This window comes from Fukomys damarensis, unplaced genomic scaffold (genome assembly GCF_012274545.1).
Source record: "Fukomys damarensis isolate Sample0158 unplaced genomic scaffold, DMR_v1.0_HiC HiC_scaffold_38, whole genome shotgun sequence".
NCBI lineage: Eukaryota > Metazoa > Chordata > Mammalia > Rodentia > Bathyergidae > Fukomys > Fukomys damarensis.
Genome location: NW_022900950.1, coordinates 11172001 through 11189545, shown reverse-complemented (window position 1 = coordinate 11189545; position 17545 = coordinate 11172001). Strand labels below are relative to the sequence as shown.

Genomic DNA, 17545 nt, shown 5'->3' with positions numbered 1-17545 from the left:
CTAGTTCTGTGAAATATAGTGTTGGAATTTCAATTGGCATTGCATTGAATGTATATAGCAGTTTTGGTAGTATGGCCATTTTCACTATGTTGATTCTTCCTACCCAGGAGCAGGGGATATCTTTCCATTTTTTTATATCCTCTTCGATTTCTTTTTTCAGAGTGCTGTAGTTTTCAGTGTAGAGATCTTTTGTTTCTTTTGTTAGATTGATTCCTAGATATTTCATTTTTTTGGATGCTATTGTAAAAGGAATTTTTTCCCTTATTTCTCTTTCTGTCTGTCTGTTATTTGTGTATAGAAAGGCTATTGATTTTTGGGTATTCACCTTGTATCCAGATACTTTACTGACTCTGTCAATTAGGTGTTAATTGGCCATTTATTTTGTGTCTTCTGAGAAGTGTGTTCATTTCAGTTGGTCATCTTTAGACTGAGTCTATCATGGGGGGGGGTCTAAGTCTTTTGAGATCCTTAACTAATATTTTAATATAAAATCCCCTTTCAAATTCCATATATTGCTTTCACTCTTAGAAAGGCTATTGATTTTTGGGTATTCACCTTGTATCCAGATACTTTACTGACTCTGTCAATTAGGTGTTAATTGGCCATTTATATTTTGTCTTCTGAGAAGTGTGTTCATTTCAGTTGGTCATCTTTAGACTGAGTCTATCATGGGGGGGGGTCTAAGTCTTTTGAGATCCTTAACTAATATTTTAATATAAAATCCCCTTTCAAATTCCATATATTGTCCTTTCACTCTCTTGGTTGTTTCCTTTGTTGTGCAGAAGCATTATTAATTTGATATGATCCTATTTATTGATTCTTGATTCTGTTTCTTGTATAATTGGGGTTCTGTTCAGAAAATCCTTGTCTATGCTTATGTCTTCAAGAGTTTAACCTATTTTATCTTCCAGCCAATTGAGTGTTTCTGTTTTAGCACTGAGGTCTTTGATTCCTTTTGATTTTAGTTTGGTGCATGGTAAGAGATATGGCTCTAGTTTCAATCTTTTGCATGTGGAGAACTAGTTTTCCCTGCACCCTTTGTTTAAGAGACTGTCTTTCCTCCAGTGTATCTGACCCCTTCTTCAAAGGTCAGACTCCTGAATGGCCTGGAGTTGTTTCTATATCCTCTTTTCAGTTATTGAGGACTTATTTTAGAAAGGTGTCAAAGCGGTGAATCAGTATTAGAAAAGTATGTAGTGCCATGGCTTTCAAAAGTGCGGCTTTTTAGGTCCACTGCATCAGACTCACTTAGAAACTTGTGAGAAATGTTAAACACGCAGGAAACAGAAACTAGGCGGGGGCTATGTTTGAATAAGTCTTCCAGGTGATTCCCACGCATGACCATCTTTGCACTGCTCCAGCATTTGTGGAGTGTGTGTTCTGGCGGGTATAGCAGTAGACAGAACAGGTGAAAATGTCTGCCCTTGTGGACCTTATTAAGTTACAAAAGAAGATGTGGTACTGTGCTGTGATGAAATGTTTATTGCTGCCCTAGCAGCGCCTGTAATTATCATAGATACCATTATATTCTTCATTCCAAGGAGCCTCCTATCAATACTCTTGGTTATCAGAAGATAACTAACAGCAGACAACTAATAAGTGGTCCTTTTTTTTTTTTTTGCATTTCAGAACCATCCCCCTTGCAATCTGTATATCCATGGTTATTGTCACTGTTGGCTATGTGCTGACAAATGTGGCCTACTTTACAACCATTAGCGCCGAGGAGCTGTTGCTTTCAAACGCAGTGGCAGTGGTAAGTCCAAGTTGAAAAACTGCCAATTTGAATGTAGGTTAATAAGTTGATGCAATTGTATAGTAGTTCCCTCCAGGAGAAAGTGTTTTGGAATCCGGTTGTCTTTTATTGACCTGAAAGATAATGACTATTTAAAAAATTTAAAGCCCATTTTACTATAGTCCACTTACCAGGTACGGGTAAAATCCTCAATGACTTCTCTTTATTCTTAATTTCTTGTAAAGCAGTTCCACCTATACCTGCTTGAAAATATGTCAAAGACTTTTAGCAAAAGGCATTATTCTTCAACATATTTTTAAGGAGAGGTCGACTGAATATAAATAAATGCAGCCTTTTATATGCAAATTATAGTTCATTCTGTACCATTTCTGGTTTATAAACTTTCCAGTGCTGCCTTAAAATGTTTTCCCCAAAGCATCCCATTAAGGATTTTCAGGTGAACCATGCATAAACTAGTCTCAGGATATTTATAAATTTGGGAAATTCTAGGTGATTAAGCATTAAACAGATGCTCTTGCCATAGTAATTCTCAGAATATTAAAGATACTAGTGTGCATTTTACCTCTCTGACAAGTGGATACACATAATTACACATTTTCCAAAGTCTGACGCCAGGACTGTCTTTGTCCCCAAAGATCATGTTATAGGACTGTTCTTCTGTGACAAATACTTTTATTTTGCATAAAAATTTAGCTGATAAGAGCACATTCACTCATGACCTCCTAACAATGAAAGGGGAAAAATTAACTTTCCATCATCGAATGTCAGGTCCCTTTAAAATAGCCTGTATTACCTCAGATAGCAGTGTCCACAGGAATAAATTATCTCATGTTGCATGAACCCATGTATGAGTTCACTGCAATAAAAAGGTTTTGTCCACTGCCGTACATCCTATCACAAAATCAAATGTACAAAGCTTATTGACGTTGAGGTCAGTCGTCTCATCTTTCTAGACAAAGGGCAGCACCAATTTTGGGGGCATAATGTTGTCCATTAATTACACAGTACCAACTGTGCATCAAGGACAACTAAAGAGTACTGCATTTTTGGGGGAATGGGGGAGATATGTCCTTCATGGAAATTTGCAATGTTACATATAAAAGGAGATTTCAGAATTTTGTTTATCTTGTATATTTTCTCTGACATTTTGGATTTGTGCTGGTGTTTTAGCCTTTTTATAGGAAAGCACAAAGGAAGTAGTAGAGATTCAAGAGTGAGAAGGAGCCTCCATGAGCAGAGCTTTCTTTAGCTTGTGTGATTCTTCCAGGGAAAAGATATCTCAAAACTATTCATGTATATATGACATTCACGATCAAGTCATCCATTGTTTTACTTATCCTCTAGTTGTAGGATTGGCATATGAAACAAATGTAGTACTTCTCAATGTATATCTCTGCCTCACTATAAAAATATGGCTTTCCAGGCTCAAGAGAGGTATTGTATTGTGCAGGGTTTCTGCCTTCAAAAGTAGAATGTCTGAATTGAGCTTTTACACGTAGCAGAGTCTAAGATGATGTATCAGGGTTGATAAAGATTCAGTAAATGGATCATTGCTTTTTGAGGGTGCAAAGAAGGTGCTTGTTTAGACCTTTGGCCATAGTTTTGCAACACAAAATGCCATGGTACCTGCTTCTGATTACTATCTGCAGAGTGAGTCTGACCCTAACCGAACAGAAGGATTATAAAACATACATGTATCACCAGGCTAATAGAAAGTCATAGAGCAAGTTTGACCTAAATTGTTTCATTTTATTCTTTCTGGAAAAGCATTAATTTGCTTCGTTCATTCTTTTGCTAGACGTTTTCTGAGCGGCTACTGGGAAATTTCTCATTAGCAGTTCCGATCTTTGTTGCCCTCTCCTGCTTTGGTTCTATGAATGGTGGTGTGTTTGCTGTCTCCAGGTGAGTGAGTTCACATATTTCCAGAAACACATTTCTGTTTTTCAGATTGGATGTGATAAGGATAACTTTAAAATGAAAAGCAATAGTGCCTCCAGACTTGTTGTTTTTAAAGGGACAGCCGAGTTCTTAGGGTGAATATCAAAAGCATGTTTTCCTCTGCCCATTAGAGGGCACTGCTTGTCTGTGCAGATCTCATTCTGAAGACAGGCAAGAGGCATTTTTTATAGTATGTCTACAGAGCCTAACAACAGCATTTTATTTCTGGTGATAAAATCTTTTGTGTTTCTAAAGGTTTCGTGAAGAAGAGAAAAAAAAAAAGTAAAAAGTCAGAGACGCCAGAATCACCATCCCACCATCTGTATTACTTTTCTTTTGTGCAATGTAGAAGTCCCTTTATTTTCAACATGATGAAATTAAAACCTGATCAGACAGATAGGAATGGTGTCTGTGGGCCTGTGTGTGTGTGTGTGTTGGGTTGTGCTGACAACACACATGCAACACTCTAGGACCCTAGAACTAAGTTCTCAATCAGTTATTTACATCCTAGAGAGAACCATGCCTAGTCACATGTAGCTGTGTTTCTTCTCTGAGAATAATGTAAGATGTTGGCAGGTTTTGTAAATCTTGCATTCGGAATCCTTAGGATGTTCTCTACCTTACCTGCAAAGTGAAACCTAAGTGTTCAGCTAAGACATGCCAGATCGTTTGGTATGAGAAAGATGCAAGCATTCTTGGGATTTCTGGATTTTCCCTGTGAAATGATCTATTATACAGTCAACTCCACCCACATTTCTCTCCCATCAGGTTATTCTATGTTGCGTCTCGAGAGGGTCACCTTCCAGAAATCCTCTCCATGATTCATGTCCGCAAGCACACTCCTCTACCAGCTGTTATTGTTTTGGTAATGCATATTAACAAGTTTATCTAGCTAACACCTCAAATAACAAGTTAGTAAAGAGAAATTCCAACAGACTTTAGATGGCGCTTTACTTTCTCACTGGCTCTATGTATGTTGTGGTGGAGTTTGGGAGGCAGAATATTTTCCATCGCTTCCCTTTATTTAGTTTTTCTTGTGGATTTTTGATGCTGTAGGGTATTCACCACATCACTTCTATTTTACCTTTGTAGAAATTCCTGAGGTCTAAGGAAAATAATTAATGTGGTTCCTCTTATTGATAGGGTCCTCAAAGGAAAGGACGTAGAGTAAAAAGCCCAAACTACTTATAGTAGGCACAGCTAAAATCCACTGTCCAAAAACCAAAAAATGAAAAAACAAAACCTAGATGTCTCATCAAGAATCCTCTATAGTGAAATGCACACAAAATTATTCAAAGAATTGATGAAATTCTAGACAGTGCTGGGATTCTTTGATTAAAAGCAAGGCATTTGAGAGTAACTTTACAGGAAAGAGAAGTCTCAACATTAAAGTTGTAGAATTCTCTATGTAGAGAAAAAGTGATTGTGAATTGTGGGATACAAAAGACTGTAAAAGGTGTTAAAATCCTCAGATACCCATTGGCAGTGTTACAGCCATTTTTACCTACAATTCTGTAACATTTTCCTCAACTGGAATCAGCTGCCAGAGGTACCATAGAATACAGTGAACATCACTCCCCCCACCCCTCATACATTTAATTTATTTCACGATGTTTCCTTGAAATTTCTTTTCAAAGTACTGTATACTCTGTGAGGAATCTGGAAGTTAACGTCACTTGTGGGAACAGAATGTGTTATTCGCGAAGAGGGCTTTCATTTGAAGCGTCTGCTATCAGTCATGCTGTCCTTGGCATACGCAGCTGTGGAGCCTTACTCTGCTGTCCTCAGCACTTCATTCTCTTCCGAGGGTCACACGTGGCAGGCACACGGGGACAGTTAGTGTGGAGGAAGCAGAGGTCAACGGTTTGCATTCAAGAGCCAGCAGCTTCACCTAGAAGTGGCTGTGTTCAAGTGTGTGGGGAGCAAAGAGCTCGTGAGAAAACATTCCCAGGGCTTTGCTTCTGAGTTTTCCAGTTAGGCTCACACTTGATATTTAGTGCTGGCTCTTTCCTTCCTAATCATCTCCATCTCTGAGTCTTTGTCTTTGCAATGATTGACTACCTTGCCTTTTACCCTTTGAAAATACATTCTCTTCTCCTAAACGTAGAAGGAACTAACAACAAAACGTGTATTTCAAATTCCACTCTAATAAAGGCTAATGATAATGACACTGGTTAAAGGGATTATAAGAGCAAACTGTAGCAAAGAAGCTAGTGAATCTGGGCTTTGATCATGATAATAGTTTATCCATACAAGTAATCGTTGGAAAAAGATAACAGTAATAATTGTGCAGTGATGCCACTGTTTGTTATCATCTATGCTCTTGGTTAAATTCACCAAACTTGCTTTTCTCTCTTTTCCCCCAGCATCCTCTGACAATGATAATGCTCTTCTCCGGAGACCTCTACAGTCTTTTGAATTTCCTCAGTTTTGCCAGGTGGTTTTTTATTGGGTTGGCAGTTGCTGGGCTGATTTATCTTCGATACAAACGCCCAGATATGCATCGTCCTTTCAAGGTAACCTCAGCAATCTTGATGGGTTTACATAAATCTCTCTCCTAATACTCAGTCCTCCTTTTGTCATAACTTCATGATGAGAGGTTGGCGGGGGCAGTGTCCTGTGGAATAAAATGTTTAACTCTTGCATGTAGTGCCTTTATGGGAGTTTATTTTAATTGGGGAAAAAATCATTTGTCCATTTTAAAAAAATGTGTTGTAGTAAGCTTTGTGTGTCACATTTTCAAAAAGAGGCGTATTTGTTATGTTGATTTTTCACGAATGGGTAAAATGACCTGAGATGGTCAAAGGATGGATGGGCTCCTTCTATCTTCATGCCGAATAGTCGTGAATAAGCCATGGCGAGAAAGTGTGAGGCAGATACTTTGCTAATTAAAACACTGAAAAGGATGCTGATATGCAGAATAGACGTTTTAAGTGCTTATATATTGTGAGTTGTTACATTGCTCTTTATCTGTGCTATGTACCCTGAAGAAATGGAGATGTGAAATATACAGGGCAAGAGGAGATCTGTGAATTCACCACTTAATAGAATATCCATTTACTATAACTAACATTTTCTTGTGGAAGGGTTTGTCATCATCAGCCTTGAATGTTCACGGATTGATTTGACCTCCCCGTTTATTTGCTTTGAAGAAATAGTACAGCTAATGCTGTCAGTCATGTTGTCAGAATTTGTTTCTAATTATATTTATTGCCTAATGCTGGCAGCATCTTTATTAGCGGTTGTGTAGGAGTTGGCCTGTTTTAGTCCTGTCAGTTCTTATTGTGACTCTCAACAGAAAATCAATATGCCCTGAAAGGCTTGAACATTTAACAAGCTGCTAGTGCTCTTGATGCCACCTTAAAGTGGATTCTAATCATAATTATCAAAAAGCCAATCTTTTAAAATCAAAAACATAAATGATAATGGTACTTAAGTAGCAGAATAATTCAAAAAGATCATCTTTAATGAAACACCCCTTTTAAGCCTCAGACTTTGTTCGTCTAAAGATTTAAAATCAAGTTAAAACAAATATATTTGGGGAGTTATGTTGACTATATCCTATGTTGTCTACACAGGAGATTTTTGCTACAAAGTGGGTTGTGCTTGTCACATGGCTGAAGTGTATATATCACTAAAGTACGTTGTGTGACAGACACACCCATCTCGAACCCAACCCCTGCCTCCTCAGCTCTCTCTGAAGTGAATGTTTTCTGTGCTGTGTCCAGGTGCCCCTCTTCATCCCAGCGCTGTTTTCCTTCACGTGCTTCTTCATGGTGGCCCTTTCCCTTTATTCCGACCCATTCAGTACTGGGATTGGCTTTGTCATCACTCTGACTGGGGTCCCTGCCTACTATCTCTTCGTTATATGGGACAAGAAACCCAACTGGTTTAGAAGACTGTCAGGTAAGACTTTCCGATACCTTGTGAGAGACTGTTGTGGGAAACCCTGGTAGGTGTGTGTATGTAACATGCGTATCTCACAGCTAAAAAATGTAAGCAGCACAATCGCCAGCTGGAATACATTATTGCATTTTAATTAGGACTGAGAAGAAAAAGCAGAAAGGACAGTGAGGGCACAGCTACAGAATCCTTTCAGGAGGCTTAGTCTGGGTTGCTCTAATCACTTCTTAAAAGAAAAGCTTTGTTAGATAGAATTCTATCAGAAATTCTGTGTACAACCCAATTGCTCTTTTGAATCCCTTAGTAACCTAATTATCTTTCTGGATTGAATGCAGTTTTGTGTTTTTATATCATAACATATAACTTGATGAGTGATGTGAGATTTGTTGGGAAGTTATACAGAAGTCTGCAAAAGCCCTTCCCTTAATATCACAGTTATAAACACTGCCTTGTTAGGAATGGGGTCAGAAGAACAGCAACAAGAAAAGAGAGAATACCAGCTCCTGTTATAGTGCTGTTCCTATGTGTTTGTACATGCATGACCAAATTTAGTCCCTGTAGAGGTCCTCGCAGGTAGAAAAGTTATCCATATTTCATGGGTTTGAGTCATAACACGGGAACATTCATGTCCCTGTCCCTAGGTCATACAGATTTAAAGTAGGTGAGCTGGGTTCCAACTCAAGCAGTTTCCTATTTCAGCACAGACACCTTGGGAGCTGTGAGGATGGGTTAGGGAGGGCTGAGACAAAAGATAGAGAACTGAATTTGGTGGTTTCCTCAGCACCACCAGAGAGCCTTGAGGAGAGTCTGAACACATGTGAGCAGGCTCTGAGGGAAAAGAAAAGATATTTAGGAGCAAACCCAGTAGAACTTGGTGACCACCTAAGATGGGAGGAGATAGTACAGTAAATCGATAGGAGGGTGGTGAGAACCTGTCTGTCTGTCAGTGGCTCTCCCAAGCCCTTCCCTTGCATCACCATCTTAGTTCTCAGCAAGATCCGTGGTGTTGCTCCCACCTTGGGAGATGGGGATTTTATTTATTGTACCTTTTTTTATTTGCAGGGTTAGGATTTGAACCCATGTCTGCTGGACTTCAAAGTCTGTGGTCTTTCTAAGTTGGATATTTGGTATTAGAGAAAATTAGGGGTTGGGGGCACAAAATATAGACAGAGGGGCACCTATGTCCTTGTTCTTTAGTTTGGTGAATTTGGAATGCAACTTCCCTTTGGTTTTTATAGTTCTTTATTTTACTTTACTTAGTTTATAATAATTAGTTTTTAAGTCCCCACTAAAAATCCAGGGAGAGTTCTGGTAAAATGATTAATAAATAATATGAGTGCTAACAACAACAAAAACAACAACAAAACAGAGAAAACCTGGGTCTTTCCATGAAAAATGAGAGGTAACCAAGCAGATTAGAGCTCACCAATATGAAGTGGGTACTTTTAATCTCTAATGTTGTGCACAAACTCTCCTAGAAGCCAATCACTTACAACACAGATTTACTATTATTCTTCATTGCTTGTAATTGCCATTTGATATCTTAGGACCACTATTTCTATCTGAGTTTTACAACCCAGCTTGCAAAACTATTCTCCAAAGCAACATCACTATGCAAGTTAGAGTTTTTCACAGCTAACACAAGCATACTGATTGCTTTAAGTGAGTGTTTAATCTCCTTTTCTTGTTAAATCATCTGAGTTTTCTGTAGAGTATTTTTAGCTATTTTCTCTGTTGTTGACATTCAATATACACCCTATTTTGAAGGGGGGTGGATCTTGTCAAACAACACTTACCAGTAGGATTCCTTGACTGATTACTAATGATTAGGATAGATTGGTGCTTATCTCTATGAGATCTGTGTCTGAGGCAGTGAAAACACCTGAGTACCATGGAAAACCAAGCGCCTTTAGGAAGGATGAGGTGTTCCCCTTAGAGTGAAAGGAAAGCCAGGGGAGCAATATGAAAGAGCAAATTTCTTGTCCAATCCCACTCAGTAGGTACTTTGTCCTCCCTGTTTGTAGTCAGGCAACTTTGGAGTTCTTTGCTCTGTGTATGCTATACCCACCCTGTGTCCTTTGTGTACCAACAAACAGGGCTTCCCCCTTGATCATGCTTTGTTGATTTGTTATCTTTCTGTGTTCATTTACGTTGTGTGGTTCTGTCTTTGTTTTGCTATTTTTCTGTCTCTAAGGATGTTTTTGAATATCTCCAATGTCCCTGAATTTAGTGTTAGCCATTCGTGAAACTTGCAGCGATGGAGTGATCCCAGAATGGTTATTTGGTTCTCAAAAATGCCATTAAGTCTTACCAGGGAGTATGGTCATCCTGCCTTTAAACTGTGATTATTGTGACTCTTTATCTTTATAGCTGCCTTGAAAGAGAGTAGCAAAAAGCAACAATCCTCTGTAATTTTGTTTGATTTCCCTCTTAGGCAGCATTCTTGTAGTAAAATAAAGAAAATTCATAATATTTATTGCTTGCAATAGCAAGTATTAGCCTCTGGCCAAAACAAAACACACAGACACAAAACAATAGAGTCCTAAACTGCTGCCCGATCCTTTCCCCAAAGATGTACATTTTGTTAGAGAGAAACTGCAGTGAACTTAGAAGCTGAGAGACTCTTTGCTTGGAGCAGTACGTTCAGTGATTTAATATTACATTGTTTGGTAAAATTCTTTAGCTTTTGTGTTGTCATTTTTGTTTCACTCTAATATATGTGAACAGATTAGCCTTGGAAGCATGGTGGTTCATCAAAATACATCTTACCTGGCTATTTCTGTGAAGAATGGTAGGTCGCCAAGTGGTATTCAGCAAATAGTGAAAGGCTGCCACAGACAGCCAAGGATCTTCAGAACCCTTGTATCTGAGATTTTCAGAAATTTGATGAATCTTTCTGGCCACAGGATGCCAGTATTGAACCACTTTTTGTGTGGGAGCATTTCCAGGGTGCGAAGAAAATGCGCTCTTAAGGGGATAGTCAGATAAACAGAAAGCTTTTTCCTTCCATCTGGAGCAGAGTGGTTAATTCTTCTGGTTGGCTGTTGATATATTTACTTATTTATAGGTACGCGAGCTTCTCACGCAAGGAGAAAGGAGCAGGTACCCCACTGACATCCGGGAATACACAGAGATAGTGAGACCTGGAAACCCCCACCAGGGACTGCAATGTGGCTTCACTTGGTTGCCTTTATTTGTCGGCCAAACCATGTCACCACTGAGAGTGTGTGGGTAACTAGAAGTTGGCCACTCTTGCATGGGGAGATTTATAGAGTACAGTTTTATTTATACAGAATCACTGATGATTAAAAAAAATTGTAAAAAAAATCGTTCTGAACAACACCAGCAAAATGGCTATGATCCATCTTTGTGGACAACGACTATGCAACTCCAGAGCCTCAGATGTATAAGATGCCCGCATTGTGTCAAGATAGCTTTATTTCTGACACATTGCTAAAAGCCGATTAATGCATCTGCAGAATTTCCACAAAGACTGCAGTGCAGCCTTTTAAGAGAATTAAGCTTGCCTACATTCTTAGAGGCCCAAATGATCCTCACTGTAGTCCTAAGAGGAGATCATATGAAATGATTTGGAAACCTTTAAAAACTATTATTCTTAACATCCGGGACATGTTGGCTTGTGCTAATTCATATTTAATTTTGGCTGAAGCTCCCATGCTGGTAGCAGGTGTGGTTCAGTAAATCAGATTTTGCCAAACTGGTTGTGTTTCAAATTATTTCAAGAAAAACAACTGAAGATGAAAGGTAAAGATAAAAATACTACAACTTCTATTGGGCTCTGCAGATTGCAATTACTGAACGCTCCAAATGTAGACTCCTTCACTCTTCTTAAAGAAGTGGTAACATGGGATTGATTATCCCAAAGCTACACATCTTATCGTGAGCACGAATGCAGGCAAGGCACCGGAAAGCCACATGCTCCAGGGCTTTGCTGGGCAAGCAGAAAGCTTCCCTGGGGGTTCTGTTGAGCATGCTTGTCTGACTGCACTGCTGTAAGAAAACCCAGAAAGAAAAGTCTTTGGACTCTGGCAGATACTATAACGCCAGAATCAATCATTCTGCGTCATTCTCCATATGATAATTACTCAGCTTCCGAGATTCCAGGGCACAGTGTGGAGAGAGGCAGGGGTGAATGTGAATAGAGCTGAGGAAACATGGAGGATGCACAGGAAGAGAAAAGACTGGTGGGCAGAACCGAAGGGACTCTCTGGCCTTTTCTGTGCTGCTATGCTGACTAGAGAGTCCAAGTTGAGCTTTCAGGGAAGGAGAATGATATACTTGCAGAGAGGCTGGGTCCAAGTTGCTTCCTGTTTGCCTGGGACAGATGCAGTGTTCTGATGTGGGAAGAAAGATGCCTCAGAAGCAAAGAGCTGCGGGTCACAGAATACAGGAAACCTCTTCTGGAAAAGATTTGATGTTGGGTGTGGAGGAGTAGAGGTTGAGTTAAAAGGCAGCTGTATGGGAATTAACTCAAGAGACTAAGGCAGAACCTCTTCAGCGAGGAGCCTCAGAGAATGTCTCCATATCCCCGCTGCCCTTAGCCCACTGGAAATGCCTAAGAAATCTTGCTTCTTAAAAAAACCTACTATCAGAGCGCTTAGCCCCTTGTCTGCCTGTAAAAGCCATGTCTCTCTTACTATTTTTTTCCCCATTGAGTTTATGGGTACATTTATTTAAATCAAACAATACAGTTACATTTGTCACTGGGATCATGCACCTTTACATGAAATATCATGGCTGTTATTTTTTCCCCATTCCCCTGCCCTCCCTTCACCCCCTTCACCCCTCCCTGTTTACAAAGACTGTTTCCATTTTTCCCTTTTTTCACATTTTTTTATTTTCCATTATTTCCTTTCCCATCCCCTTCTCACTTCCCCTTTGGCCTTTGTCTCTCTTACTATTGATGAATATTTGCTTTTCCCACAAAAGTCTATTTTTGTAAAATAAATGTACCATTTCCCTTTTCTGTGAATATGGGGTTTAATTGCTCATAAGTTTTGTTTTATGCGTTCTAGGCAAAGAGTGGGCTGTAACAAAATGCAGTTTAGTTAAGAAACATTTTCATAGAGTTTATCATTTTCCAGAATTGCAGTAGACCATGTACAATTAATGTAGACTAAAAATTAATGCATTGAAGAAAACAATTTTACAGAACACAGTTTTAAAGCAACGGATAGAAATACCTTTGTTGGTGTCATTAAATATTGTTTGCAGGGGGCTATTATAGTAGTAAGGCCTAAATAAGGAGAGTGACAGTATATCCAGGAGAGAGAGGATGTGGGTCTGAAATCATCTAAAGAATAGATTCAAGACTCTTCCTTGCTTCTGAGAAATTTGAAGAGGTTCTACAGGGATTGAGGAAAAAGAGGAAAACAAGACAGGTCTCTTGAAATTGGAGTCACAAGTTTCTAGGACTGTGGAGATGAGGTTCTTATATTCTGGCCTGTATCAGAATTGCTAGGCCTGACCCTCAGGTGGGATTCAGTAAATATAAGTCCTTATCATGTGTACTGATGCTACTTTATGTTACTGGTCCCTGTGGGGCCACACCTTGAGAACCAGAGATTTAATCCTAGTCTCTCATTCTACCTCTGAGAAATTAGGGAGATGAGGCAATTTGCTCAGTGTGTCCTCCCAAATCAGAGGCTAGAAAATATATTCTGATTCTTCTGATTTTTCTGAGAAATAGGTTGTGACCCCACAGGTGCAAAAAGAACAAGCCAATTTGCAATTGAATTTAAAGCATATATTTGAATCTTCATCCGATTGTCTCAATATTTTTAGCCTCCTGGATCATGACTGAAAGTCCTTATTTGAATACAAAATATTAATGCATTCTTGCTGAGAAACTACCATGGGAAGTTACAACAGTGACAAGTAAATTAATTAAGCATGATAGGATTCTAATGAAGTAAATAATTCTTGAAGTCGCTTTATGAAATAGGTGGTTGTATGTTTTTAGTACTCAAAATAACTCATGTTTTGGTGTTTTGTGCATTTCTGATTTCTGTGCATTTTAAATTTTGCTTCTTTATTTCTTTGTAGACAAGATAACCAGAACATTACAGATAATACTGGAAGTTGTACCAGAAGAAGATTGTCATAAATTATAAGCTAATTTTGGCAGTCTGCTCAAGCACAAAAATACAACATGGATTCGTTACTCCATTTTCTGCAAATCCAGAGAATTGCAACTTTGGTGACAGACTAAAGGAATCGCTTATTTCTCCTAGTGTAGTCACACTAATATCTGAGAAATTTAGTGATAATATTATGTTTGTGTAGAAAGCTGATAGGTAAATTGTACCATAAATTTATATGGTTCTTGAGTCTCTAATACCCACCTGTTGAGGTTAGAGAAAAAGACTAACAAGATAGTCTAATTGAGTGGTCATTCTCTACAGTGTATCTTACAGCAAAGAACGTTCCGATCAAAGGCTGAGGTCTTTTCTGTTTATATGGGTTTTGTAAACATGTTTTGGATACTGTAGATGATTAAACTGTGAAAAATGTTTTCTATACTTCTGGAAAAATAACGTGTCATTATTATGACAAACAGGAAAGAAATTTTACATTGGCTTTGTTGGTACTGACTGCATTGCTTCCCCTTGGGTATCACTGTTTAATGCATTATGCAGAGAGCATTTGAACAAAAGGTAAAGTTTTTACCTAATTCTCTTGAGTATATATAAGGAGAACTTCTAGGGGCTATTATTTACAAAGTAAATCCACAAATTGTGTCATTAAAATCCTTGACAATGTATGTTAGAGATTTTCTCACACATTATCAGACAGTACCCCTGTTAAGGTGCCGTGCTGTTTTCATGCCAGTTCATTTTATTAGATAGCTGTGTCCAACTTGGTATGAAAATTAAGAACCACCATCTCTTTCACTAATAACTTGCCCCTTGGGAAATATATATATATGGATGTATCCATTTTAAATCTTCAAATTCCAGTACTAAGGTGACAGAAATTGCCAATAAAGAAATTACTCAAAATATCCAGACCAACCTTATATGTCTATATGCAATGTGAATAATTCTGAATATTTAAAAAAGTTCCATGGTTATTTTCACATGATGGTGAATTTCGACAGTTTGTGAATTTCCTGTATACATTTTTATTCTGTGAAAATATCTCTCCAGATAAAACTGTCCAGATCAATTAGGAAAAGGCATATATTTTTGCAGAAACTGAGCAAGAAATATCACTGCTAAATAGGATTTGAAACTGATGTCTCTAAAAAAACTCTACTTCTAAATCTAGGCTTTGTCAGTAATTCTTTTCTTTAATTATCATTAATTTGCAAAAGAGATAACTGATAAGTTTACTGAAAAAAAGGGGAAACTGCATGAGTGTGTGTCAGACAGGGGTTATTATGCCACAATTTGGAAATATTGCAGAATTTTCGAATGAGAGTAATATAATGATGGAAAATTTAATTATTATTTATATACCTCTAAGATTAAATGGTCAGTCGTGTCTAAAATGTGTTTCATCCCTTAATTTTGTCCATTTTCAGCTAAGAAAATTTTGAAGAATTACACTGATTAAAGCCATTAGGAATAGAATTAGAGTATATAGACCAGTTGTGCAAAGCAGCAATGATGATTTATAATTTGGAGCAATTCCACTTTACTAATAACATTTAATATACATGCAAGATTGGTTTTTTCCAAACCAAATGCCTAAGTCTCTTAAGTAAATTCATTACAATACTGTTTATTTGTAACATCAAGTTTTCAAATTTTGATCTGTAGTACCTATTTCTGATTTGCTTTTTCGATTTGTCCATATCTCTCCCTATTATCTCTTTCTATTTGTAAAATTCTTTTATGCATCTATTTTTGTACTGTCTAGGCTCATAAAATCTAAATAAGCAGATTCTTCTTGAACTTTTTCTTGCCTAGTGAAAGATATGGTAATTTATGGAAAGGTTTGTGCAGCTTGGTTATTTCTGACATTGATGTGCTTACAATGAAAGCACATTGGTCTCGGCATTTATGTTATTATGCATCTTTAAAGTAGCACTGTACAGGCTAACTAGAATACACACTCATTCTTTCTTTTATTTTCAAAAATGAATTTTGGCTTATTAAATTTCTAATGGCATTGAAATTTTAACCAGGCAAAAAAATGATGATGATGATGACGATGCTTTGGTTTTTTGAAACAAGTTCTTGCTATGTAGTTTAGGCTGGCTTTGAACTCACTATGTAGCCCAGGGTAGCCTTGGACTCATAGCGATCCTTTTGCCTCAGCCTCCCAGGTGCTGGGATTATAGCGATGTGCTACCACACCTGTAGATTTTTATAAAAGTGATGATTAACTTATATTTTAGTTTATTTTTATGACACATCATGAGAAGATGCAGGCTTTCTTTAATCAGTTATTTAACATTCATAAGTCATTCAAAATGGTAGCATATAAAACAGATTTTAGTTTAGAAACTTTACAACTGCATTTGAATATTTTTATACAAAATGAAGCCTGTCTTCTATTTTTAGTTTGATATATGTGCATATACTCATATATATCCAATTGCAATGTTACATTTGTACCAGTATACATATTCAAACGTTTATATAAACATGACTTTATTATAATATAAAAAAGCACAAATGGCCATGCATACACTGTAAGATAACTAATGTACTATTTTCAAAACTTACTTTTTAGTACATGTCACAAATATTTGATTACCATTTTAATAGATCAAGTAAAGACTTCTGACTCCAAAGCACAATTTTATTCACATAAAGAATGCTTCTCCTTGGGGCCAGGTATTTAGCTCCGTGGTTCCGCCGCCTGCCTTGCAAGCACAAGGACCCGAGTTTGTTCTCTGGTACCAAAATGAATGCTTCTCAAACAATTGTGAATACTCACAATAAATATTTTTCATACAGTACAGTTTTGACTCTACTTTTAAAGTAGTAGTTTTGTTTTCCTTTGATTAAGTAAAGAAAATTAAACTATTACAAATGATGACTTGGTTAGCTGTGAGTAAACCTTATTCTTCCTATAAAGATTTGTCCTAGATGAGCTGGGGATTTAGCTCAGTAGTTCAGCCACCTGTCTGGCAAGCACAAGGACCTGAATTCAATCCCTGGTACCAAAAAAAAATAAAAAGAAAAAAAAAAGAAAAGAAAGATTTGTCCTAGAAAAGATGGGGCCTCCTGTTCCAAACATAAAAATCAAGGGCGTGCATCCATACACCTATGCATTTATATTAACACTCCCCCTGCCCTAGTGGCATAAAATTAGGACACTTTATTAAGTTACACTAGCAGCGAGCGGCACTTCCTCTAACACTAAAACATGTATGTTGAAACATATTTCCAGATTGTTTGATGGGTCTAGTGAAATTGTTTCCTCAATTGCTATTTGATATATCAACAGATGGTTAACACGAATATAACCACATAACAGAATCCTTTGTGAACTGTGATCATCCTTCAAGAGACATTGTTTTATCTCAATTTGCAGATGAATGTAATGCTAAGAAAAGGAGCAACTCTGACCTTTATTAATATCGACCTCTTTCAGTTCAGGTGTAAGCTATGAAACGATAGAAAACTGAAGGTCAGAATCCCAGAAAATGAAAGTTAATATGTGATTAGAGTTGTATTTTGGTGTTATACAATACATTATGCGACGTATTTTGGGAATTATTAAAGATAATTTGCTGTGTATAAGCAGACACCTTTCTAAGAAGCTAATTAAACATAAGTTGTAGTACCTCTCACTTAGACAAGTTCCTTCCAATATCTTGTATCTAACTTTAGGAATTTTACACTAATTTTCCTGAAGTAGACCAACAAAGTTATTCTGGCCCCAAGAAACCCGCATCTGTCTTTGTAAGGTAAAATAATGTCTCTTATGGGATAGTCTATATCTATTTTAAGTTTTAAAGTTATCCATTAATGG

At 37.6% G+C, this 17545-nt stretch overlaps 1 protein-coding gene across 3 annotated transcripts in view; it reads left to right on the top strand.

Moving 5' to 3' along the window:
* The window catches only part of Slc7a11 (solute carrier family 7 member 11), a 94356-nt gene extending 78567 nt beyond the window's left edge, over positions 1-15789 (top strand). For all 3 annotated transcript variants that reach the window (XM_010638766.3, XM_033760017.1, XM_010638768.3), the window contains 6 exons: positions 1630-1753; positions 3552-3655; positions 4460-4556; positions 6058-6207; positions 7420-7597; positions 13661-15789. In XM_010638766.3, the coding sequence (XP_010637068.1) occupies positions 1630-1753; positions 3552-3655; positions 4460-4556; positions 6058-6207; positions 7420-7597; positions 13661-13728 (721 nt within the window). In that variant the 3' untranslated portion in view covers positions 13729-15789. The remainder of the gene's footprint in view (positions 1-1629; positions 1754-3551; positions 3656-4459; positions 4557-6057; positions 6208-7419; positions 7598-13660) is intronic.
* The last annotated feature ends 1756 nt before the right edge of the window (positions 15790-17545 follow it).